This window comes from Gorilla gorilla, chromosome 11, assembly GCF_029281585.2.
Source record: "Gorilla gorilla gorilla isolate KB3781 chromosome 11, NHGRI_mGorGor1-v2.1_pri, whole genome shotgun sequence".
Lineage (NCBI taxonomy): Eukaryota > Metazoa > Chordata > Mammalia > Primates > Hominidae > Gorilla > Gorilla gorilla.
Window position 1 is genome coordinate 62,243,297 of NC_073235.2, and position 25,811 is coordinate 62,269,107.

Consider the following 25,811-nt stretch of genomic DNA (forward strand, 5'->3'; position numbering starts at 1 on the left):
TGTTTCAGCACTGTTTGTGTTACAGCTCTTCAAGTCCCACCATTTGGCGGGTCCCATGTTCTTGTCCCACGTCCAGAGAGAATGAGGTACACAGACAGTTGGAGGGTTAGCAAGGCGAAGAGGGGCTTTATTGAGCAGTAGCACAGCTCTCAGGAGACCCAAAGTGGGTGGCTCCTTTCCACAGGCAGGTCATCCCAACGAGTGTGTAGCTTTCAGTGGAGAGGAGACCAGACAGAAGTGGGTAGCTCCTGTCCATAGGGAAGTCAGCCTGACATCTGGCTGAGTCTGAGATTTTCATGGGCTTCAGAGAAGAGGAAGTGCATGCTGATTGGTCCTTGGGAGGCAATGGGTGGGCCTGGGATAAGCACCGTAAGTTCTCACTCCGGTCCGTGGAACTGGCAGCCCAGCCTCCAGGCTTCAGGCCATCCCAGGCTTAAAGGTAGGGTTTCACTAGGGACCTGCCCCTTTTCACCCAGGAGCATGTCTGCCTCCTGCTACTGTTCATGGCACCCAAGCTGTTCGTGCCAAGGGATGCCTGCAGACCCATGCCAAGCCACCCTCAGTTCCCTCTTGGCCTCCCTTTGTGCTTGTTGGTGCCCAAAGTCCAGAGGGGGGCCAAGGTAGCAGTGGGCTGGTGTGTCGGCACTGCCTCAAGCATGCGCATGCACACCTGGATCGTGACAGTGCCCAAGCTTGGCCAAAAGTTTGCTCCAAAATCGGAGCAGGAGCCGGGGGTGGGAAGGGAGGCTTCTCAGGCCCCTGAGAGCACAGGGATACCCAAGTCTACAGCCACAGCTGGGTCAGGGAGCACAGGGCTCCCACCCCACCAACTTGGAAGTGGTCAGGGCTCCCACCTGTTGCTGACTCTGTGGAGCACACAGACCCTGCCACGCCTCCCCTGCTGCAGCCGGCGTCTTTGTGGCAGCCACTCCAGATGAACTACTGCTGCCATCACAGCTGTTAGCATCAACCTATAGTTGGAAAAATAGTAATTCCCCCAAATATCAAACATCAAGTTACTACATGATCTATCAGTTACACCCAAGAGTATTGAAAACATACATCCATACAAAAATTTACAGTTGTTCATAACGGCATTGTTTATAAGTGAAAACAACCCCAAAACTACTTCTTTAAGGATTCGTCATGCTCAAGGTGGTATACTTTGAAGACAGACTTATTCCCTCATTTGATTTGGCCTATAGTTCTGGACAGCAGAAGAGATAATACATTGTTAAATGAATCTGACACTTTATTTAATTGTTCAAAGAATTCCGAGGGAAAAAAACCAATTGCTTCAGACTGAGTGTATTAGAACAAATATGGACAAAATTGGATTGTAGGAACCAGGAAAAGGTTTGATTTTGAACTTAAGCCAATAGCAAAACTAACCAAAACATTCCTTCTATATACTGACATTATGTATACTGATATGTATATCTATATGCTGATATTAACAAACATTTTTTGTCTTGGATATAGCCATATAATCTACATGTTGTGTCGTGAGTCATGAAAATTGTTTAATGAACAGTGAGTGTGACTTTAAGTCTTTGGACACTTCAGCATTCAAGAATCAAATGAAATTCATTATCTAAATCTGCTCCCCTATAATCAGTATTTTTAATGAATGGCATAGTCATTTATTTCACCAGTAGACAGTACCAAAAAACTTTTTTCTCTATTTCTCACATTGTCCCTAAATCTGATGAATTTTTATCTTTTATAATTGCCCTCTATTCCCATTACTTCGTAGGGACTTATTTCTTGATATTCTAATGGCTTCCTAGTTGGTTTTCTTTCTGTTCATTTCATCTATTTCGTCTTCCACATGCCTCTAAAAAGTCTTTCTATATAGTAGTAGATCTGATTTATCCCCCGCTTCATTAGTTCCCAAAATCATGTTTGCAGAACTCCTATTCAGTAAGTTTATGCAGTCTGTGCAAAATGAGAAAAATAATGACAAGTTATGGAGTTTGTACAAATGTATTCAATTTAAAGTGCTCATTCTGAATTATATCCTTCAAGTTTTGAGAGTATATTAAAATGCCTTTTTTAAAAATTGGGGACAGGATTAGGTATTAGTTGCTATTTTAGATGTCCTACTGGTCAAAAGTGACAGTTTCTCAATTTTAAATTAAAACATTTTTTTATTTTGGTCTCTGAAATCCAGAGGTTTTAGAACCACTGGCCTGCGGGATAAGGTCCCTGATACCTTGATGATGATGGCATATGAAATGGTTTGATTCTAAAATATCAGATTAATTTCATTTCTTGCGCTAGCTCCAGTTCATTGATTGGGTGTCTGTAATATTAGGTACAGAAGGCTTGTGAGACTAAGTTTGTGCTAAGCTGAAAAATGCCATTATCAATTTACAAAATATTCTCTAGGCAAAGGATGGGCGAATTCCTGATGTAGCCCATTCCTACCTTTTCAGCCTCACACCTTCTACTTTATTTTCAAAGTTTCTTTTCCAGTGTTACCATGAACTAATACATCCCCTGAATGCATGCAATATGTTTCTCATAATTGAACCATATTGGCTGGGTGCAATGGCTCATGCCTGTAATCCCAGCTGTTTGGGAGGCTGAGGTAGGAGGATCACTTGAACCCAGGAGTTCAAAACAAGCTTGGGCAACATAGTGGGACCCCATCTCTATAAAAAATAAATTTAAAAATTAATAATTGAAGTATAATAGAAAATCAAGTATAAATAGTAATGTCTTAGAAGAAAGCCAGGCCAGATGTGGTGGCTCACACCTGTAATCCTAGCACTTTGAGATGCTAAGGCAGAGGATTGTTTGAGCCCAGGAATTCAAGACCAGCTAGGCAACATGGTGAGACCCTGTCTCTACAAAATAAAAATTACCTAGCCATGATGATATGTGCCTGTGGTCCCAGCTACTCTGGAGACTGAGGTGGGAGGATCAAGGCAGCAGTGAGCTGTGATTGTGCCACTGCACTCCAGCCTGGGCAACAGAGTGAGATGCTGTCTCAAAACAATTAAAAAATCTGATGGTAAAATGGTTTATACGTCTTTTTATGTTGTCTATTTGTAATGTCTTTTTTCATTCATCTACCCCGTGAACTTCAGTTACCATCTTCTTTGACTCTTCCGCTGTGTCCTTCAAACATAGTTAGGGTCTTTCTGTAAAACTTTCACTGTACTCACTATTATAGTACTTATTTATAGTGTAATTATTTATTTACTTATCTGTTACCTGTACTGTAGAGCTTTGATGGACTACGTTATTTGGGTTCTCATGTTTATCATGTGAATTTTAGATGAATGTAGACTGAAATTATGGCCCATGATGCATTCCATTTTAACTCTTTTGTTAAACAGAAGAACACTTAAAAGAATTTGGTTTCATTTTAATGTTCTTTAGCATAATAAACTATTTACCACATACTTAACTCATGGTAACATGCTTTAAAAAATTATTTTTCTTTTATATCCTGAAAAATTACTTTTATTTTAGAGGTCCTTACTGTCTCTGAGCCATTTAGAGATTATATGCCAAATCTATGTTTCTTAGTTTATCTGTGTCCTGTCTGTGTGTGTGTGTCCAGATAATTACTTTGCCATGATGGAAACATTTTTGTAAAAAGAATAGTACAATTTCAATAATTGTGGTTGAAATATGTTGTCAATTAAACCTAAATATTTAAGGAGACAAACTGTTGCCTTTTTAATGCATTGTAGTGAGTAAACTTAACAAATTAAAGAATTGGAGAGAAGTAAAATAGTTTGTACATTATCATTGATACTTGTTTACAAGTTTTATTTTGTGTACATATATGTTAAAAGAGAAAACCATGAGCCATGTTTTAAAATATGTACTTGTTTTAGTTGTTGATTCACTGATGAAGAAATTTCTGATGTTAGGATTTTTTTTTTTTTTTTTTTTTTTTTTTAAGCATACTGTTACTAGTGTTGTATGACCATATTCTGGAGACTGGGCATCAGAACAAGGATAAATTTGTTCGTAGTTGAAAAATCTGATTTTCATGGTAGGGTAATTCACAGTTTCTTTATAGCTTAGTGTTCTGTCTACCTCTAAGAGGTGGACAGGGTTCCTGAAAAGATTGAAATATTAAACCAGTACAACAAGGATTTCATTTTCAAAAAGAAAAAAGAAACAAATATTAGGAAAAATGATTATAGTTTTTGGTCTTCAGTGTTTCATAACCAAGTGTTTATATACGGTTAAAAAAAGGACTTACTCTACATCAGATTGAGAGCCCAGCAAAGTACAATTATAGTGTATAGTAAATGGACAAGTGGGTAGAAGGAACAAAGACTAAAGAAGAACTACATGGTGGAGGCCAGGCACAGAGGCTTGTGCCTGTAATCCCAGCGGCGGAGGCAGGCAGATCATGAGGTCAGGAGTTTGAGACCAGCCTGAGCAACATGGTGAAACCCTGTCTCTACTAAAAATACAAAAATTAGCCGGGCGTGGTGGCACACACCTGTAATGCCAGCTACTCAGGAGGCTGAGGCAGGAGAATCGCTTGAACCCTGGAGGCGAAGGTTACAGTGAGCCAAGATTGCCCCACTGCACTCCAGCTTGGGCAACAGAGCAAGACTCAGTCTCAAAAAAAAAAAAAAGAACTACGTGGTAGAAAAATTGATGCTTGTGGGCATTTATTAGAGGACTGTGGGTTAAATTTAGTACTGAATGCAGCCTTTTGTTGTTTAAAAAAATTTTTTGAACTCACAGTCTACGTCAGCATCAGCATCTGCGTCACCATTTCAATCTGCATGGTATAGTGAATCTGAGATAACTCAGGGAGCACGCTCAAGATCGCAGAACCAGCAACGGGATCATGATTCAAAAAGACCTAAACTTTCCTGTACAAACTGTACTACCTCAGCTGGGAGAAATGTTGGAAATGGTTTAAACACATTATCAGGTAAGAATGAGTTTCTGTAGGTATTTTAAGCCGTTTTTCTCCAGGTGTAACACAGTTGTTCTTAGTTTTGGAATGAGGCAAGTAGATTTTATATGAAGACAGTGGGTCAGAAATGTAGTGGAATTTCCAAAATCTTACTTTAAATTAATGCTAGAACTGATACTCTTCTGCATTTTTCTTGTAAAATTGATATAGATATCCTAAACAGGACATTAGCAGATTTTAATTAGAATAGCTGGTATTTTATGATAATCAAATTGGTAAATGTATGTATTCTTTTGGTTATTATATTTTGTAATTGTTACAGGGAAAGCTAAATCTACTGATACGTTTAAAATATTGCTTAAGCATGTCTTATATAAATGATAAACATTGTAGTATATAATATTTATTTTCAGAAAATACGGAGAGGAGGCTAAGGCAGAATGATCGCTTGAGGCCAGGAGTTTGAGGCCAGCCTAGACAACATAGTGAGACCCTGTTTCTACCAAAAAAAAAAAAAAGAGAAAGAGAATTAGCTGGGCATGGTGGTGCATGCCTGTAGTCCCCAGCCACTTGAGGGGCTGAGGCTGGAGGATCGCTTGGTCCCAAGAGTTTGAGGTTATGGTGAGCTATGATCATGCCAATGCACTGTAGCCTGGTAGACAGAGCAAGACTCTGTTTCTTAAACAAAAAACAAATACGGAAACTCTTGAGTTACAAAAAAAATGGTGATTATTTTAGTAGGAGTTCTATACAAGGGATTAGAAAGTCATAGTTTTAGTCCTCTAACTAGATGAGTGGCATTGGGCAAGATACTAACCACTCTGGGATTTGGATGGTCTATCCATAAAGCTTCATGCCTGGTATTATGTACTGAGACACATATTTTTCACACACGTTGAAAAGATCTTTTGTTGAAAGGTCAGGAGGCTACTGTCTCACTCATACTCCTCTTCCAATGGAATGTTAGCCAGTGCCAGTGTTTAAGAGGAGCCAAAACTTGTGATGACACAATTGGAGGTAAAATTCTTTAAATGTTTGTGTATTACCAGTTAAAGTAGTGTAAGCAGTTCCTGTCTATTTTGATAAGCTGGAATGCCATGGGAAAGACGTGCCTATCTGAAGGATATTAAGAATGTTGTGATAGCTAAGAGCAGACTGTTAATAACTTTGTAGACAAACACCACTGTGCCAGAGATATTTTTGTTCTCTTCTGCTATGTGAAAACGTTATAAATACTCTAGGCCATTTCTCTTAATAAAGAGGAATTATTAAGGCTACTAGGATTAGGGAAGAAAGAATCAAAATTTCAAGGTAAATAGTGAAGGAAAGAGGTTTGAGACTTAATGTTTAATTTACTTTTAAATCATATCTAATAAAATTATGATAACTGTAACAATAATTCTTAGAATTAAGAATTCTAGAATAAAAAATTAAGCAACTGTGGTAGCAGTAAAAATAATTCTGATGAAATTGTGTTGTTCACATCTTCCCTTTCTGGATGCCTTTGATTTTGATACTGGCAGTTCTCCAGCATCACTTTCATTGACTTTTTTTGTGAAATTCTCCATCTTTGGCAAGATTTACATTTTTGTTCTGTAATCGTTTTACATAATGTATAGGTAGATGTTGTGAGAAGTGATTGAGACATTGACATCGTGTATGGGGTAGATTTTAATGTTAGGCAGAGAAGAATATGTTTAGAGTAGGAAATAATTTTATAAGTGATTAGTTCATTTGTGAATAGTTTTATGTTTTACTGAATTGTGTTTCTGATAACAACTATATAACCGGGGATTCTCATAATAAACAACAGTAAGGCCGGGTGCAGTGGCTCGTGCTGTGATCCCAGCACTTTGGGAGGCCGGGGTGGGCGGATCACTAGAGGTCAGGAGTTTGAGACCAGCCTGGCCGACAGGGTGAAACCCCATCTTCACTAAAAATACAAAAATTAGCCGGGCATGGTGGCACGCGCCTTGTAGTCCCAGATATTCAGGAGGCTGAGGCAGGAGAATCACTTGAACCCAGAAGGTGGAGGTTGCTGTGAGCTGAGATCGTGCCACTACACTCCAGCCTGGGTGACAGAGTGAGATTCCGTCTCAAAAAATAATAATAAATAACACTAACTTTCCTCTCTAATACTGAAGATTGTCATCATCCAAAGCCTTGAAAGCTTTCTCTGAAATAAAACTTCTTCATTTATTTTAAGATTCATCTTGGAGGCATAGTCAAGTTCCTAGATCTTCATCAATGGTACTTGGATCATTTGGAACAGACTTAATGAGAGAGAGGAGAGATTTGGAGAGAAGAACAGATTCCTCTATTAGTAATCTTATGGATTATAGTCACCGAAGTGGTGATTTCACAACTTCATCATGTATGTATAAATTACATCAAGTATAACTTCTCATAATGTTCCATTTTCCTCTTTACGCATGTTACTAAAACAACAGTACAAAGGAGTAAAGTGTATATTTTGTCTTATGAAGATTTCAGAATACCTTAGTATTTTTTTCTAGTACTTTACTTGTTTTGACCTTAAAAAATAATTTAAAATACAGTAGATGAATATGAGTATCTAGATTCCATCTACCTTTACGTTGTTTAACTTGCATTTTTCCTTTTAAGAATGTCTGTTAGAAAGTAACATACTAAATCATATATCCTCAAATAGAATTTGCCTGTAACAGATGTAGTTTATAATAAATAACTACTTCTGATTATTCTTCTACTTCTGAAATAACTGAAAGTTGAAATCACCATTTTAAGGCATAATTTGGAATTACTTTAGTATAACATGGATGTGCCTCTAGTTTTATTAAATTGACCTCAAGACCCACACTTTGTTTTTGGTTTGTTTGTTCTGAGATGGAGTTTTGCTCTTGTTACCCAGGCTGGAGTGCAATGGCACGACGTCAGCTCACTGCAACCTTCGCCTCCTGGGTTCAAGCGATTCTCCTGTGTCAGCCTCTCAAGTAGCTGGGGTTACAGGCATATGCCACCATGCCCAGCTAATTTTGTGTTTTTAGTAGAGACTGGGTTTCACCATGTTGGCCAGGCTGGTCTTGAACTCCTGACCTCAGGTGATCCAACCGCCTCGGCCTCCCAAAGTGTTGAGATTACAGGTATGAGCCACTGCACACAGCCACACTTTGTATCATTGTACATAGCCTTAAACTATCATACTAAGTAACTGGAGAAAAAGGTGCTAATTGAAGTTGACAAATATAGTAGGCAGAAATGGAGTTTGATTTACATAGTAGGAAATAATGTTTTGTTTTTAAAGGTTTAGGTTATTTTAATTTATCTTACTGGAGGAAATCTTTATTTATGACATTTTATCTGCTTGGCTTTGGATGGTAGAGCTTTAGTAGACAGTATCAATAGCGTTTAGGTTTTGGAGTATAAAAGTACAGGATAGAAATAGATTTAGTTCCTAACATTTACCCTTTCATAAAGCTCCGTGTATCAGCAGAGTAGTAATTTAGCTCTTACACAAGGTTAATGGGTAGTTTCTTTGCAAAGGAATCCTATAGTATTTCTCATCCCATTTGAAGATTTAAACCACCAGTTAAGGAATCCTTTGAAAAGTGCAGATGTCATAGCCCTATTCTGATTCATAGTTCCTAGCCAGTATTTTAGCAAATATAACACACTTGATTCTAAATATTGGCTAGGAACTATAGAATAAGAACCACAGCTGTTAACCTGAAAGAAAAAAAAAATTGGAAAAATTTTTAGCTATTAGCAAGATTTTTTATAAAATTACAAGGGTTTAAAACAGCTTTTTAATTTATTGCACAGAGTAAAAAAAAAAAATCTCCAAAACAGTCTCCCTAGGATGGATTTGCTTTTAATCATTTTAAGAGTCATTTACATTGTATTATTTGACCTGTTCAAAATCGTCTCAATTTAAATACTAGATATTATTGTATCATACCAAATAATTTCTGATCAATAAATTCAGCTGTTTTAATTTTATCAAATAAAATTTTCATAAGCTCATAATATATTTCTTTTTTATATATTTGTAATGTTGACTTTACACAGCAGTACTGGATTTTACCAGTAGGAATAGAAAGAGAAATACATTTATGTTTTTTCTATAATAATAGTAAACTCTGTAGTTACAATATAACAGTATTAAGTTTAAATCCAGTGCTTCGTTTTGGCATTCAACATAATAAATGCAAATAATAATGCTCAAATTATTTCATGTAATTGGTTATCTTCCTTTCAAAAATAGATGTTCAAGACAGAGTTCCTTCATATTCACAAGGAGCAAGACCAAAAGAAAACTCAATGAGCACTTTACAGTTGAATACATCATCCACAAACCACCAATTGCCTTCTGAACATCAGACCATACTAAGTTCTAGGGACTCCAGAAATTCTTTAAGATCAAATTTTTCTTCAAGAGAATCAGAATCTTCCCGAAGCAATACGCAGCCTGGATTTTCTTACAGTTCAAGTAGAGATGAAGCCCCAATCATAAGCAATTCAGAAAGGGTTGTTTCATCTCAAAGACCATTTCAAGAATCTTCTGACAGCGAAGGTAGGCGGACAACGAGGAGATTGCTGTCACGCATAGCTTCTAGCATGTCATCTACTTTTTTTTCACGAAGATCTAGTCAGGATTCCTTGAATACAAGATCATTGAATTCTGAAAATTCGTACGTTTCTCCAAGAATCTTGACAGCTTCACAGTCCCGTAGTAATGTACCATCAGCTTCTGAAGTTCCTGATAATAGGGCATCTGAAGCTTCTCAGGGATTTCGATTTCTTAGGCGAAGATGGGGTTTGTCATCTCTTAGTCACAATCATAGCTCTGAGTCAGATTCAGAAAATTTTAACCAAGAATCTGAAGGTAGAAATACAGGACCATGGTTATCTTCCTCACTTAGAAATAGATGCACACCTTTGTTCTCTAGAAGGAGGCGAGAGGGAAGAGATGAATCTTCAAGGATACCTACCTCTGATACATCATCTAGATCTCATATTTTTAGAAGAGAATCAAATGAAGTGGTTCACCTTGAAGCACAGAATGATCCTCTTGGAGCTGCTGCCAACAGACCACAAGCATCTGCAGCATCAAGCAGTGCCACAACAGGTGGCTCTACATCAGATTCGGCTCAAGGTGGAAGAAATACAGGAATAGCAGGGATTCTTCCTGGTTCCTTATTCCGGTTTGCAGTCCCCCCAGCACTTGGGAGTAATTTGACCGACAATGTCATGATCACAGTAGATATTATTCCTTCAGGTTGGAATTCAGCTGATGGTAAAAGTGATAAAACTAAAAGTGCGCCTTCAAGAGATCCAGAAAGATTGCAGAAAATAAAAGAGAGGTAAATTCGAATACCTGTCTTAAGCCTATAAATGAAAAATAGAGAAAGAACTCTTCATTTCTTTTTTTTTCTTTTTTTTTTTTTTTTTTTTTGAGACGGAGTCTCAGTCTGTCACCCAGGCTGGAGTGTAATGGCACCATCTCGGCTCACTGCAGCCTCGGCCTCCCGGGTTCAAGCAGTTCTCCTGTTTGAGCCTCCCGAGTAGCTGGGACTACAGGTGCACTCCACCACATGTGGCTAATTTTAGAATTTTTAGTAGGGACGGGGTTTCACCGTGTTGGTCAGGCTGGTCTCAAACTCCTGACCTTAGGTGATCCACCCACCTCGGCTTCCCAAAGTGCTGGGATTACAGGCGTGAGCCACAGTGCCCAGCCTAAAACTCTTCATTTCAAAATTGGCTTCTTATAAAATTGAAATCGGAAGGGTTTTTTTGTTTTTGTTTTTTGTTGTTGTTTTTGAGATGGAGTCTCACTCTGTTGCCCAGGTTGGAGTGCAGTGGCACAGTCTTTGCTCACTGCAACCTCCGCCTCCCTGGTTCAAGCAATTCTCCTGCCTCAGCCTCCCAAGTAGCTGGGATTACAGGCGCCTGCCACCATACCTGGCTAATTTTTGTATTTTTAGTAGAGGCAGGGTTTCACCACATTGGCCAGGCTGGTCTCGAACTCCTGACCTCAAGTGATCCACCTGCCTCCACCTCTCAAAGTACTGGGATTACAGGCATGAGCCACTGCTTCCAGCATGAAATTTCATCCCTTTACATCCAGTAAGATGTCTCATTCATAGGTAAATAGATAAGAATTAATAACTGAAGGTAGGCAATGGTTGGAGGGGGAGTATGAATTGTGTCAGAAAGTAATCTAAAGGTTATTTTAACCAGGTTGGAATACATATACACGCAAAGACAAAAACCTTAATGTCTTACCCAATTCCTTGGTAGACTAATGCTAAATGGGGTTAGTAAGAGGAACTGGATGACCATGGATTACCAATAAATCTGTCTTAGCCTTTATTAAGATGATTTATTAACCATTTATTTACATTTCTCACTGCAAATCTTTTTTTGGAATTTGATGCACAAAATTTACTTTGATTCACAAGATAAAATTTGATGCACAAAATAATTTTTATTTTGTGTTTGAAGTCCAAGTATATACTGAATATTCTCTTTAAACTTTTTGTAGAGACAGGGTCTCTCTTTGCTTCCCATGCTGGTCTCAAACTCCTGGCTTCAAGCGATCCTCATGCTTCAGCCTCCAAAAGTGCTGAAATTACAGGCATGAGCCACATGCCCAGCCAGTTCTTTAGATATTAGTATTTAACAGAGATACCAGTTTAGGCCGGGCGCAGTGGCTCACGCTGTAATCCCAGCACTTTGGGAGGCCAAGGCGGGCAGATCACAAGGTCAGGAGATTGAGACCATCCTGGCTAACAAGCTGAAACCCTGTCTCTATTAAAAATACAAAATTTAGCTGGGTGTGGTGGCGTGCACTTGTAGTCGCAGCTACTCAGGAGGCTGAGGCAGGAGAATTGCTTGAACCTGGGAGGTGGAGGTTGCAGTGAGCTGAGATTGCACCACTGCGCTCCAGCCAGGCGACAGAGCAAGACTGTCTCAAAAAAAAAATAAAAATAAAAAAACAGTTTAAATGCAGGGCATAGAATCTTTTTATACAAAGAAATCTTTATAGAGTTGAAGGTTGCTTATAAATCACTGTTAAGAGTGAAAAGACAAAAAACCAGAGATCTTAGTCCCAGCCTGACTCTTAATTTAGTCATCCTAGTCTAATTACTTAGTATTAAAATAGTTATTAAAATGAGATAAATTAGTTTATTTGAAATACACTTCGAGGAAGAAAAGACTTATATAAAGTTAATGTGGGATTTTTTTTTCTTTTTCACAAAGGCCTAATAGAATTGTTGGGAAGCATAATTGTTACTGTTATTTTTAGATTTTTTTGTACTTTAATAAGAAAATACTTTCAAATCCAACTCTGGTGATAAAGGAAACTCTGCACACTTTCTGAGATATTGGGCATTGGGCTACCATACTCCTATTTTTCATTTTATAGGACAGATTTTACCATATGGCTGTTATTTTCCTGCTTTTAAACTTGCTATTTTTCCTTTTTTGTAGAAAGAGATTTACTCTACCCTGGTAGTGTTTGCTTTAATGTTTGCTTATTATAGCAGCTTCCTCCAATTGCAGGCTGTCTGCTGTCTGCTAAGGGATGTAGTAACATATTTTCAGCCCTTAAGGTTAGATTAAGTACAGTAGTGTAGGCAGAGAGCAAAGTGTTACTTTAGTTATCTTCAGAGAGAAATGATTGAGCCAGTACCACTCTATCTGGTTAATTAAAAAGCAGCATTTGGTTATTTTGCCAGAGAGAGTGTGTGTGTATGTTTGTATTTCTGTATTACATCTTTCCTCATACCTAAGGATTTTAAGACATTCTACAATTAAAAATGGTACAGAAAAATTGAATCCACCAAGTGAATAGTTGAAACCAGGAAGGGAAGAAAGTTAAATTTAAAGGTAAAATGTAAATACCATGTTTTCAATCTTTAAAAATAATTTATGCTTGAGGTTATGTCTGATTAACCCGGGGCATGAAAGTCTCCTAGCGGCTGTATATCCATCTCTTTTCACAAATCTTTTGCTAAGTTCATTTAGGAATCCATGTATTCCAGGTTGTATTTCAGTAACAGTTCAGCATTCTGTATTACCAATTTACTGTATACCTGTTACATGCCAACAGTGGACTAACGCAGTAGGAATTTTAACAACTACTTACCTTATTATATAAAACTATTACTCTGCATTTATATATTAAGCAGTACACAATGGCCTGTTAAATAGAGGACGTAGGTTAATGGAATCTTTTTATAAGATTGCTGCGCCGAGGGGGCAGATGGAGAATTTTAAAGCATTTTTTAAATTTTTTTCTGTAATACAAAAGTTTATCAGTTTAAACATGGTTCTGGTAACATGTAAATGAGAATCTACAAGCCAGTATGTGTTTAATTCATGGAAATAGCCCTAAAATTTGAGGCGAGGCAAGGGGCAAAAGTGATAAGTTTATCTTACCTTTATACTGTTGGACTTGAAGTAGTCTGGAACACTACAGAAATTAAAATCTCTTAGGGGTACTTATAAAGTCATTGAGAAAAATATAGATCTTAAACTGTCATTTGCCAATGACAAAATTACTTAAATCATTTGAAAATAAATGATAGGTTAGCCTATTTTACTTACCTTTAAAATACTTGTTACAATTTTTATTCTCAGTGAGAGAGTTTTTCATTTTCAATCAGAGGGTTGCTGATGAATATAATTGTTATTGTTTTGTTGTTGTTACTGTTTGCTTTTTTCCACCCAGAGACAGTGTGAGTAGAAATAACAAAAAAGAAAGCTTGTGATTATGTATGACTGAAGTAACCAACCAGGATGAGTTATGATAGCTTTGGGAAATGTGCCTTCTTTTCCAGCCTCCTTTTAGAGGACTCAGAAGAAGAAGAAGGTGACTTATGTAGAATTTGTCAAATGGCAGCTGCATCATCATCTAATTTGCTGATAGAGCCATGCAAGTGCACAGGAAGTTTGCAGTATGTCCACCAAGACTGTATGAAAAAGTGGTTACAGGCCAAAATTAACTCTGGTAAGATTTACCCTTTTGTGTTTTCACAATTTTTCTAAGAGATGCATGTATGTATGCGTTTGGTTAACAAATTTATAATTTATAGATTGTTGAATTTAGACTTTTAACAAGTGTCTTAATCATTTTTGAAGTCTCAGCAGAAGCATTAAAGAGCATTCGTCTTTCTTTGTAAATTTTTAGTAATGTGTCTTATGTTTCATTTCCTACCAAACTGTTTACTACTTCATACATGTATAATACAGCTGTAATTTGTGATCACTAGTGTGTCCCTTAAATCATGTAAGATCCTTCTGAATCAAGGAAATAGACTCACCATTTACCAGCTGTGTGTCCTTGAGAAAGATTTATTTCTAATGTTGCTGTTGTGTCACTTGGCAAATTACGATAATAGGCTACTGTGGGGATTTATTTGTTCATTGAGTGCCTGTAATGGAGCCAGGCACAGTACTTCTAGATGTTGGTTATAGGATGGTAAAAAGACAAGGCACCTGCTTCTTGTAGTGATATTGGGTGTTAAGGAAGTGCCTTTTTGAGGTGAGAACATGTAAATTGAGAGCTGAGCTATTCCATAATTAGGGGAAGAGCACTCTAGCATAGGGAACAGCAAGTTCAAAGACTTTAGGGTGGGAATCAACTTAGGTCTATTTGAGGAGCTGAATTATGCATAGTGTGGCTGGTGTATAATTAGTCTTAGTCGGGGAGGGGAGATAAAGTTGTGATGAGAGGCCGGGCGCGGTGGCTCATGCCTGTAATCCCAGCACTTTGGGAGGCCGAGACGGGCGGATCACGAGGTCAGGAGATCGAGACCATCCTGGCTAACACGGTGAAACCCCATCTCTACTAAAAATACAAAAAATTAGCCGACCTGGTGGCGGGCGCCTGTAGTCCCAGCTAGAATGGCGTGAACCCAGGAGGCGGAGCTTGCAGTGAGCCGAGATTGCGCCACTGCACTCCAGCCTGGGCAACAGAGCGAGACTCCATCTCAGAAAAAAAAAGTTGAGATGAGAAAGATTAGCAGAAATTAGTTCGTGCAAGACTTTTAAAGGCCCAAATCTTAGATTTAAATATGATGGGAAGCTACTAAAGAGAAAGGGAATGAAATGATCTTATTTATATTTGGCTGCTTTGTGGAGAATGGATTTTTAGGGGGACAAGAGTAGTACAGGGAGACGAACCAGGAGTCTATTATCAGAGCACTTGCTAGAGTTGGTGATGATTAACATGTAGCAGTGTGATCGTGATGATAGAATGGATAGATTCTGGTATATTTTGTAGGTAGATTCTGTAAGACATCCAATTCAGTAGATTGGATGTGATGGAATGAAGGAGAAAGAACAATTAGGGAAGCTCGTATTTTTGCCTTGAGCAGTTAAGTGAATGGCAGTTCCTTTTACTGAAATAGGAAGCTGAAAAGGGAACCAAGGGTTCTGTTTTGGACATTATATTTGAGCTACTTACTAGATAACCATATGGAAATGTCATGTAGGCCGTTAGCTAGACAAGCCTGGCATTTCAGGAGAAACACTGAAAGTTAGTTTCAGTTATGAACACGAGAGTAATAATGTTTGAGGTTTTGGTATTAAATAAGGTCAGCTAGAGGAAGAGTAGATATCAAAGAAATAGGCCCAGGACAGAGCCCTGGGATACCCAGATGTTTAGTGAGAACAGAGGAGATTTGAAAAAGCAGCCTTTAGGAAGGAAGAAAACCAAGAAAATATGTTGTGCAAGCCAAAAGAAGAATGCTTTAAGGTATATGTGATCAACCCTGCACTTCTGAGAGGTCAGGTAAAATGAGAAGAAAGAATAATTGGATTTGATAGCATAGATGTTCTGGGTGGTTTCAGTCTCTGGAATGGTGGGTTCCTAAGCCTGATTAGATTAGACTGAGTAGAGAAAAGGCGGTAAGAAAGGATAGACAGCAACATAGGTTCGATACTTTGAAGAAATTTACTACCAAGGAGACTGGAGATAGGGAACAGGAATTAGAGTTACATGGGATCACAAGAAGTGTTTTTGTTTTATTTTGAGGTAGGGGATTTTAAGGCATGTTTTTATTTTGAGACTTCTAACAGAAAAAAAAATACGAAAAGAGGAGAAAGAAGATGGGGTCCAGAGCACAAGTTGAGTGGTTGTCCTATAATAGGAGAAAGGATATTTCCTCTTCAGAAGGCTAGTGTTGATATGGGTGTTGATCAGTTTGTTGCTTTGATGGGAAGATTTATGACTCCCTGTGTTAATTGCATCTGTTTTCTTAGAGGTAAGGTCTTTAGCTGATAAGGAGGCAGGTTAGGAGGTTTTGAGGTGTGAGGAAAATAACATTTTAAGGATGTGGATGTGTAGTAGGATTTCCAGATTGTATTAGTGTCTATAAAAGTGATTTTAAAGTGAGGTACATGTACAATTTTTTTAAAGCAGTTTTCAGATGCTTGGGATATAGCTATGGACTAGAGTTCAATGCTGGTGGGTCTTTTGCCAGGCAAATATGATGAAGGGAGTTAAGGGTATCTATAAGGACATAATTGTGGCAACCATAGAAATTAAAATCAGGAGGAAAGGACCTCAGGAAGTGTATAGTGAGAAAGAGGTAGAGTATCTTTGGATTTTATTGACATTGACGTAAGTAGGCTAAAAATAAGAATTGGTACACAGGAGGGGACGCTTAAAATGGCTATTTAGGAGTAGTGCAGCAAATTGTGATGAGGTCAAGGGTATGAACTGAGTTGGTGACTGAGGTGGGGAAGGGTAATATTGGAAGCAAAGATATTGAGAAAGTTATAATCCAGTGGGTCTGGTCTTGGATGTTGAAACAACCAAGGATTTAGTTGGCAAAGAAGGGTAGAGAGCCAGGTGCTGAAGTCATTAATGAATGAAGGGGGAATTAAGATTTGAAAACAGTAATGGGTGTGTTGGGTGGGCAACTACTCTCACTTCTTGGTCCTGAGTTACAAGGGACTGTGGGGATAAAATGGCTATAGAAGCATATATATAGGTATCATTAGTCAGGAGGCACTGTGGTTCAGGCATGAAAGTAAAGAGATAGTTCAAAAAAGAAAGGTTGGTGGTTAGAGGAATTTACTGATATTAGACCACGAGTACCAGGGGACATAGAAACAACTAGTAAGGTAGAAAATTAGATCAGATTTTAAACGTACATAATTGTGAAATTGAAGATCTGATCATTATAGCATAGTAACATAGACAACTATGTTGTGAGGTATGATGGCACTGATTTTGATTTTCATAATCTGTTGGAGGAGTTGGGTTCAAGTTGGAGATTATGGGGATACTGGGAAAATTCCTGAGGCTCCCAGTAATGTGGTAGTCAAGTGGTGAGCAGTAGACCCCTAGGGGGCACAAGAGGAGAAAGCAGTATCTTTTCTTCTAAGCTAGTCTGAGCTCAAGGGCTCTGAACAAGCTGTCTCACCTGGAACTGCCTTTTCTCTGAGCTGTATGGTGTTACAGTAACTCACAGGTTTTGTTAGTCACTGCCCTGAGGTGTTAGAAGGACTAAATGAGAGATTACACGTAAAGTGCTTAGTATTTTGACACTTAAGGGCCCAGAAATGTTAGCTATTACCAAAATGAAGAACAACAACTTGACTCAACTTCTGATACACACAATTGAATTATTAGTGCTGGATATGGAGGAAAACAGATAATACAGTTTATTGTTTAAGAACATTGGCTTTTTGAAGTTAGACAAGCCCAGTTTGGAATATTTACTGGAACACTTAGCTAGCTATAGGGTATTGAGCATGTTTTTTAACATTGGTTCTAAACCCTGGCTGCTGATGAGAATCACCCACTGGAGTTTTTAAAAATACAGATGGGCCAGGCATGGTGGCTCACGCCTGTAATCCCAGCACTTTGGGAGGCTGAGGCAGGTGGAGCACCTGAGGTCAGGAGTTCAAGACCAGCCTGGCCAACATGGTGAAACCCCATCTCTACTGAAAATACAGAAATTAGCTGGGTGTGGTGGCACACACCTGTAATCCCAGCTACTCGGGAGGCTGAGGCAAGAGAATCGCTTGAACCCAGGAGGTGGAGTTTGCAGTGAGCCGAGATCACCCCATTGCACTCCAGCCTGGGTGACAAGAGTGACACTCAGTCTCAAAAAAAAAAAAAAATACAGATGATTCAGATTCACTCTTAAAGATTCTTAAGTAGGACTAGGGTTGGGCCTCAGTTCCATCTTGAGTAAAATTGAATAATACCTCATAAAGTTGTTAATGAATGTCAAAAGAGTTATTGTTCATAGTTTCCCACTGTACCAGGCACATGGTAAGTATGTGATTAAATTAAATGGGAGTTAGTTTGTTTTTGTTTTTGTTTTTTGAGACGGAGTCTTGTTCTGTCACCAGGCTGGAGTGCAGTGGCACAATCTCAGCTTACTGCAACCTCTGCCTCCCGAGTTCTAGTGATTCTCCTGCCTCAGCCTCCTAAGTTAGCTGGGATTATAGGTGCACACCACCACCCCTGGCTAATTTTTTGTATTTTTAGTAGAGATGGAGTTTTGTCAAGTTGGCCAGGCTGATCTCGAACTCCTTGCCTCAAGTGATCCGCCTGCCTTGGCAGCCTCCCAAAGTGCTGGGATTACAGGCATGAGCCACCATACCTGGCCTGGAGTTAGTTTTATAAGGTTATAATAAGTGCTTTTCAAGATATGGCCAATTGAATGTATAGGTCTCAGCAACTGAACTTTCCTGATAGGCATCTGAGAAGTATTTCTCAGAGCTGCACAAAGACCCCATCTGGTAGAAGGTTCATTCTGGTAGAGATTTATTTAAGCATTTATTAAGAAGCTATTATATTTGGATTGCTAAAGTCTACAGGATATACAAAGATGAATAAAATGAGTCTAGTACAAGTTTAGGCAGATGCAATTCAGGGTGTAATGGAGAGAGCCCTGATTAAGAAATGTAGGAGTAGGCTGGCTGTGGTGGCTCACGCCTGTAATCCAACAGGACAAGGTGAGAGGATCCTTTGAGCCCATGAGTTAGAGGCTGCAGCGAGCCATGATCATGCCACTGCACTCCAGGCTGGGCAGCAGAGTGAGATCTTGTCTCCAGAAAAAAACATGTAGAAATAAATGGGTTGCTCCCGGCTGAGTGTAGCCTTTTTGAATGACTTTAATAAGTCTCTTACTCCATAGAGGAAGAAAATGAAGCCCTAAGATATAAGAGAATCTGTAGTAAATTATCTCCAAGGTCCATATTACATTTTCATGTATGCTAGACTCCAAAAAGACGCTTGGTTTCATTCATATACTCAAAATATAGTGAAAACTCAGTGTAATTTGACTACAGCCCATTTTGAGACAGCATACTTCTTCAGATTAGCACTCACTTTCAGCTGTTTTCTAGAAAATGTACATAAGTTACTGCTGTCTTGGACCTTATGCCAAATTTTACTCTTAAAAAATTCTAACTAACACTAGTTATTAGAGTTTTATGAGCTCCTTGAAGGCAGGGCCTACTACTTAATCTTTTTTGAATCTCCAAAACCTCTAATTAATTGCTTGCACATAACAATCACTCAACAAATGTTAGTTGAATTGAATTTAAACCTATCTACCCTAATTTTAAGGCCATTTTCCCATTTGAAACCCTCTCTAAATATAAACAAACAAAGGAAAAGGCAGAAAGAACCTACAAGTTTAATTAAACGAGACTACTGCCTACCAAATTGGAACCAAAAGGCTTAGGAATAATCAAATGTTGAATGAATATGGAAGTTTTCTTTTTCTTTTTAAAAAAAGGTTTGGTAAAACAAGTAGATAAATAACATAAAATATGCCATTTTGACCATTTTTAAGTATACAGTTGGATCCATTCACAGTGTTGTGCAACCATCACTCCTATTTCCAAAATTGTTTATCATTCCAGACAGAAACGCTAACCATTAAGCAGTAACTCCTTACTTCCTATTCCCTTCTCTGCCAAATCCCTGGTAACTTCTGGTCTACTTTCTGTCTCTCTGAATTTGCATATTCCAGATATTTTATGTAAGTAGAATCATAAAATATTTGTCCTTTTGTATCTGTCTTATTTCATTTAGCATAATGTTTTTAAAGTTCATGTTGCAGCATATATCAAGACTAATTCCTTTTATGACTGAAGGGAGCTGTTTTTATTTGGACAAGGGTGGGGTCCCTTTTTTCCCATTCTAGCAGGTAAGGCAGACACATTCCTTAAACTCCAAAAGGTCTTAGGTATGTGAGGTATGTGTTGTCACATCAAAGATACTGGCTTGGGTGTGTAACTAGGTGTTTGAGATGTTACATCACTAAACATTGTTCTCATGGCATCACGTCAAAGTACTTAAGGAGGAAGTAGGAAGTACAAATGACATTCCATTGCCTCTTGTCTGCTTCCCATGATCAAGGATGTATGAGTATCTGGGAGGAAGAAAACAACCAAGGTATCTAAATAATGGTTGTGGCTTATTATCATAGGGCAGGACCTGATGTGCACATTGGATATTATAGACTGCTGTATTAGGGGACATTACTGGTTTACTGCAGAAATGTAATATTTCCTTTTCTTCTTCTTTCCTTTAAGGTTTTATTTATTTTAAGCTTAAAACTTAACGAGGAAAAGTGTTTTATGAAGACATTATAAAACTAAGCTTTACTTGTAATTTAATTTTTACCAGGTTCTTCATTAGAAGCTGTAACCACCTGTGAACTATGTAAAGAGAAGTTGGAGCTTAACCTGGAGGATTTTGATATTCATGAACTACATAGAGCTCATGCAAATGAACAAGTTAGTATATTTTGCCTAATTTGGTAAGTGTCTATTCTATGCTTCAAGGACAGCTCTTGAAGAAAAGATTAAATCATGGTCAGAAACCTTGCATTAAAATAATAACAGTGATAATGTTCTTAACATAGTTCTGTTACTGCATTAGGTGTTAGAATTTCATAATTTTTTTTTTTATTTTTCCCTTAAGCTTAGGAAAGTTGTTCCAAAATAGGGATGCCAACCTTATTTCCCCATAGCTGTAAGTTTTTTGAGATGCATAAATGATACAGTTAGAATGAAGAGCTCAATAATTTCCTCCTTTTTCTTTACTGAAGGAAAATTCGGGAGGTGGGGCAGATGTGTGTTTAAGGAGATTACAAGGGTGACTTTAGAGCCAAATTGTTGAAGTGTGGCTAGCATATTTGTTTAAAAAAAACAAACAAAGATATGCTGTAAAAGGAATGCATGACGTGCTTGAAAAACACTTTTTGGCCAGGTACTACAATGGCTCACACTTATACCTAGCACTTTGGGAGGCTAAGACGGGATGACTGTTTGAGGCCAGGAGTTTGAGACCAGCCTCAGCAACATAGCAAGACCCGGTCTCTACAAAACAGAAAACAAAAACACTTTTTAAATGTAGGGGTAATGGGCCTCCCCTCTTTTATTATATTGAATGAGATTTACAAAACATAAAAACCATTTTGTGCAGCCGCCATCTCTGTTTAGTTCCAAAACATTTTCATCACTCCAAAAGAAAACCCTCTACCCATTAAACAGTTGCTCCCCATTCTGTGCTCTCAGCCCCTGGCAACTACCAGTCTGTGTTGTTTTATGGATTTACTTATCCTGGATATTTCATACAAATAGAATCATACATTAATATATGATATTTTCTGAACCACTTTTTTTTAAATGTGGGAATAATAGATACCCTTTGAAAATCTGATTAAAACTATGTACCCTTCTTATAAAATATATAGACACAAATTCTGTCTCTAAGGGATTCCCAGATCCTTTGAAGCTAATTGCTTGGATCCAGATAAAGAATCACTGATCTAAAGAATGAAAACATTAAGCAGTTAATGTAGCACAGGTGCTACTCTAATGCCAGTTATGTTGTTTTGTTCTCTGATGCACTAGTTGTCCAAAAAGAAAATCACTTTCAGCAATGAAATGTTTTAAATCCCCAGGGAGTTCTCTGTAGCTGGCTGAGCATTGGTATTTAAAAACCAGGGGAAACATGGAAAAGTGGAATCATGGAGAGATAAATATAAATACATAACTTGTCTTCTCAAAATGAGAGTAGCTTTCAAAAGGATTGTTTCTCCTGCCATCTTCCTTCCTGAGATGCTTCATCCTGTCTCTCAAAGGCAGTTTTTTCCTTTTTTTGTTTTTGTTTTTTTTTTTTTGAGATGGAGTCTCGCTCTGTCATGCCTTTTCCTTTTTGATCTCAGGAATGTTTTTATTTTCTAAGCATTTTAATGACCCATATTCTTTAGAAGTTTTAGGAAATATTAGGTGGAGTCATTGTAAAAACAGTGACAGCCTTGATTAAACTTCCTGGTTTTAACTTGTTTGTTCTGTATGAATAATAGATTCTAGTGGCCTGATAGCTACACTGATTTTAAGTGATTAGTTTAATAAGTCTATTTCCACATTAACCAGTGGCTTGATCTTTTGCAAGGTGATAACCATTTAATTTTTTTTTTTTTTTTTGAGATGGAGCCTTCCTTGTTGCCCAGGTTGGAGTGCAGTGGTGCAATCTCAGCTCATGACAACCTCTGCCTCCTGAGTTTAAGCGATTCTCTTGCCTCAGCCTCCCAAGTAGGTGGGATTGCCACCCGCCTCCACACCAGGCTAATTTTTTGAATTTTTAGTAGGGACGGGGCTTCACCATGTTGGCAAGGCTGGTCTTGAACTCCTGACCTCAGGTGAGCCACCCGCCTCGGCCTCCCAAAGTGCTGGGATTACAGGCGTGAGCCACTGTGCCTGGCCCCGTTTAAAACTTTTTTAAAATGTTCTGGATATATTATTTCGTTTTAAGTTAAAAATAAGCAACAATAATTATTAAGTGAATCATTTCTCTTTTTTTTTTTTTTTTTGAGACGGAGTTTCACTCTTGTCACCCAGGCTGGAGTGCAATGGCATGATCTCGGCCAACTGCAACCTCCACCTCCCGGGTTCAAGCGATTCTCCTGCCTCAGCCTCCCAAGTAGCTGGTGTTACAGGTTCCTGCCACCACACCCAGCTAATTCTTGTATTTTTAGTAGAGACGGGGTTTCACCGTGTTGGCCAGGCTGTTCTTGAACTCCTGACCTCAAGTGATCCACCCACTCCAGCCTCCCAAAATGCTGGGATTATAGGCGTGAGCCACCGCACATGGCCTCAGATTTCTTGAATACTCAGTAGACTCTGATAATCAGTTACTTGCTGAAGTTGGTACTAAGAACGTAGAGTTCTTAACGTCTGATGAACCAGTTGCCCAATTCAGTTTGTAAATAGTTCACTGTAAAAATTACAGGACAGATTAGATTATTAATAATACTATATTTATGATTTGTATTCATGGCTTGAAAACAACTGTGGGAGGAAAAGAGAAACTTTTAATCTGAGGAATATGAGCCCCTTTAAATTGTCAGGTTCAGAGAGGTATTTAAAATGTAACAACATTCTCATCTCATTCTCCCTTGAGCTAAATAAGCCACTTGCTTTGGGGCCTCTAGACTAACTAGTGCCAAGTAGCCATAAAATGTCATATACCCTATAGTTCAATAGTGTATAGCCAATCACTAACCAACGTTATTTCTGTAAACCAATGTTGAGAATTCAGAATGAACAACTTTTGTTATCTCTCCCTTCCTGATTTGTCCTTTTTTCTTTAAAAATTTGAGCCTTTCTTTTGTTCTCTGGAGCACTCTCCCCAAGGCAACTTGGAAGTGGGAGCCTGGCAGCAGTCCTGAACCTTGACTAAAATAAACTCTGTTAAATTTTGTCTCAGTTTCTTCCTCAGGTTAACACAACAGAACAGTTTTGAATTGAAGAACTGTTTTTACCAACTACAAATTTCTGTGTGAATGATTAGTCTCTTACCTTTATTAATTCATTCTTTTATTTATGCCTTTATGTTCATCATATTACACAGAAAAACACTTGAGCTATCAGAATAGATTTTAGTTACCGCAGTATATTGGCATAGCTATAGATGAAATGTAATTTTTAGCTAAATATATATAGCTATAGCCATTTGTATAATGAAATCTATGAGCTTTATAGAAAACCAAAGCATTCATTCCACCATCAAATTATTTAAAAGTTCCATTTTTATATAAAGTCATTACACTAAAGAAGACTGTATGAGAATAAAAAGTAAAATTTTATGAAATTATAAAGGATAGTCTTTCTCAGTAAATGGCATTGTATCCCTTATTAGGAACTGGATATGAATACATTTCCTCTAGTTTATCAGTGTACTGTGAGTATCAATCTCAATTCTACTAATTTTTCATTCTCTGTATTTTTCTTTTCTCCTGTTTGCTTCCCTGTTGAAGGCTGAGTATGAGTTTATCAGCTCTGGTCTCTACCTAGTGGTGTTATTGCACTTGTGCGAACAAAGCTTTTCTGATATGATGGGAAATACAAATGAACCAAGCACACGTGTCCGAGTAAGTAATAATGAAGTTGGGGAGAGGGAGGGTATGATGCAGCAAGTGTATGCCTTGGAAAGCAGATTGTTTCATATGTTGACATCTTATTTCCTTTGGGAAGCTTTTATTTTTTAAATGTTTCTTAAAAATAAAGATACCGTAGATTTAATGGAAATTGCTGTCTTCTATAACAAGCAGCCTGATTTTCTCATAAAGTTATTTTAGAGAAAGAAGTAATTTTCTAGCTCTCAAAGGTAATTGGAATGTATTTCATTGAAAAACAGAATTGGAAACATCGAGGGAAAATGGGCTTTTTATTATTAAAACAAAACCTCAGTATTATCACTTAGAAACCTGAAATTGAACTCCAAAAGCCAAAGAGTATGGGAAATTAACTTCAATTTATTTGTTACTGTTCTACAAAAGATTACCAGTGTACTAATCTTTAAGTGTCCATATTACAAAGTATTTTAGATATGGAATAGTTGGTTGTTTACTGTGTGTGCTATTAGCCATAATACAACATTTTGGCCAGCTGTATGTTAGGTATTTATAAGTAAATGATGCTCTTTGTGTCAGTGTACCAGAGGAAACTTTATGCTTTGCTGTCTGGGCCATTTTGTGTAGCAAGGGCTAGGGTCTCTATATATCTGCCATTATTGTAGCATTCTGAACACTTCATGTCTTGAAATGTGTTCATAAGCATATCCTTCAAACTTTCTTATATGTTAACTTCGGTGATAAAAATGTAGTAGAGTTCATGTAATGTTTTTATTTTGAAAATTATCAAATAACTGCAATTCAATGTATGTAATACTTCTAAATTAGTAAAAAAATTTTCTTTATCATGTGGACATTATTCCAGTGAGCTGGTTAACAGATAATTATCATTGAAGAGCATTCATATTATCTATCAAGAGCATTCAGAATTTGAGCAAAGATCTCTTTACTTCTAAGTACTTTACAAATTGTGAGCCCCTAAAACCTTAATACCGTAAAATGATTTCTAAAAAGGTACCTTAAGTCTTCAGGATGAATAAACCATATAAAACATGTAAGAACTTTTGAATTCATGTGTTTTTAAAAGTTCATATTAACAAGTTTTACAGTGGAAAATTACAGAATTTTGGATGATACTCCAAAGTGGAAGTCATTAGGATTTTTTTTAATGTATAGAACTGTATACTTTTATCAAATTTAGGTAGGAAAATATTGGTTCTTGGGAGTTTTGTGTATGTGTGTGCCCACTGAAACTGAATTTATTTGGGTCCAAATACAAGGGTGGTTTTTTGTTTTTTGGTTTTTTTCCTCCATTTCATAATTTTTTGAAGTGTTTATAAGAAGACAATATCATTGGATAAAATTATTGTATCTGCTCCCAATTTTAAAAAAACTGGTTTCTACATGATTATAAAGATTATATAAAACATTTAAAAATTAATGGCATTAAGCTTGTGATTTTTTATGTTGGGGGGAGAAAAACCCCTAAATTAAAGGCTTAAACTGATGTTTGACTTTTTAAG

The 25,811-nt window shown here is 37.7% G+C and overlaps 1 protein-coding gene across 21 annotated transcripts in view; it reads left to right on the forward strand.

Annotated features, from left to right (window-relative positions):
• MARCHF7 (membrane associated ring-CH-type finger 7) overlaps positions 1 to 25,811 on the forward strand; it is a 55,985-nt gene that overhangs the window by 26,147 nt on the left and 4,027 nt on the right. For 14 of the 21 annotated variants that reach the window (XM_063694882.1, XM_019022248.4, XM_063694881.1 and 11 more), the window contains 6 exons: positions 4,726 to 4,918; positions 7,110 to 7,277; positions 9,147 to 10,245; positions 13,729 to 13,898; positions 20,553 to 20,662; positions 24,193 to 24,306. In XM_063694882.1, coding sequence (XP_063550952.1) covers positions 4,726 to 4,918; positions 7,110 to 7,277; positions 9,147 to 10,245; positions 13,729 to 13,898; positions 20,553 to 20,662; positions 24,193 to 24,306 — 1,854 coding nt within the window. Of the gene's footprint in view, positions 1 to 4,725; positions 4,919 to 7,109; positions 7,278 to 9,146; positions 10,246 to 13,728; positions 13,899 to 20,552; positions 20,663 to 24,192; positions 25,730 to 25,811 lie in introns of those variants that run through there. The other 7 variants (XM_063694890.1, XM_055379069.2, XM_019022250.4 and 4 more) reach the window with 2 other exon arrangements.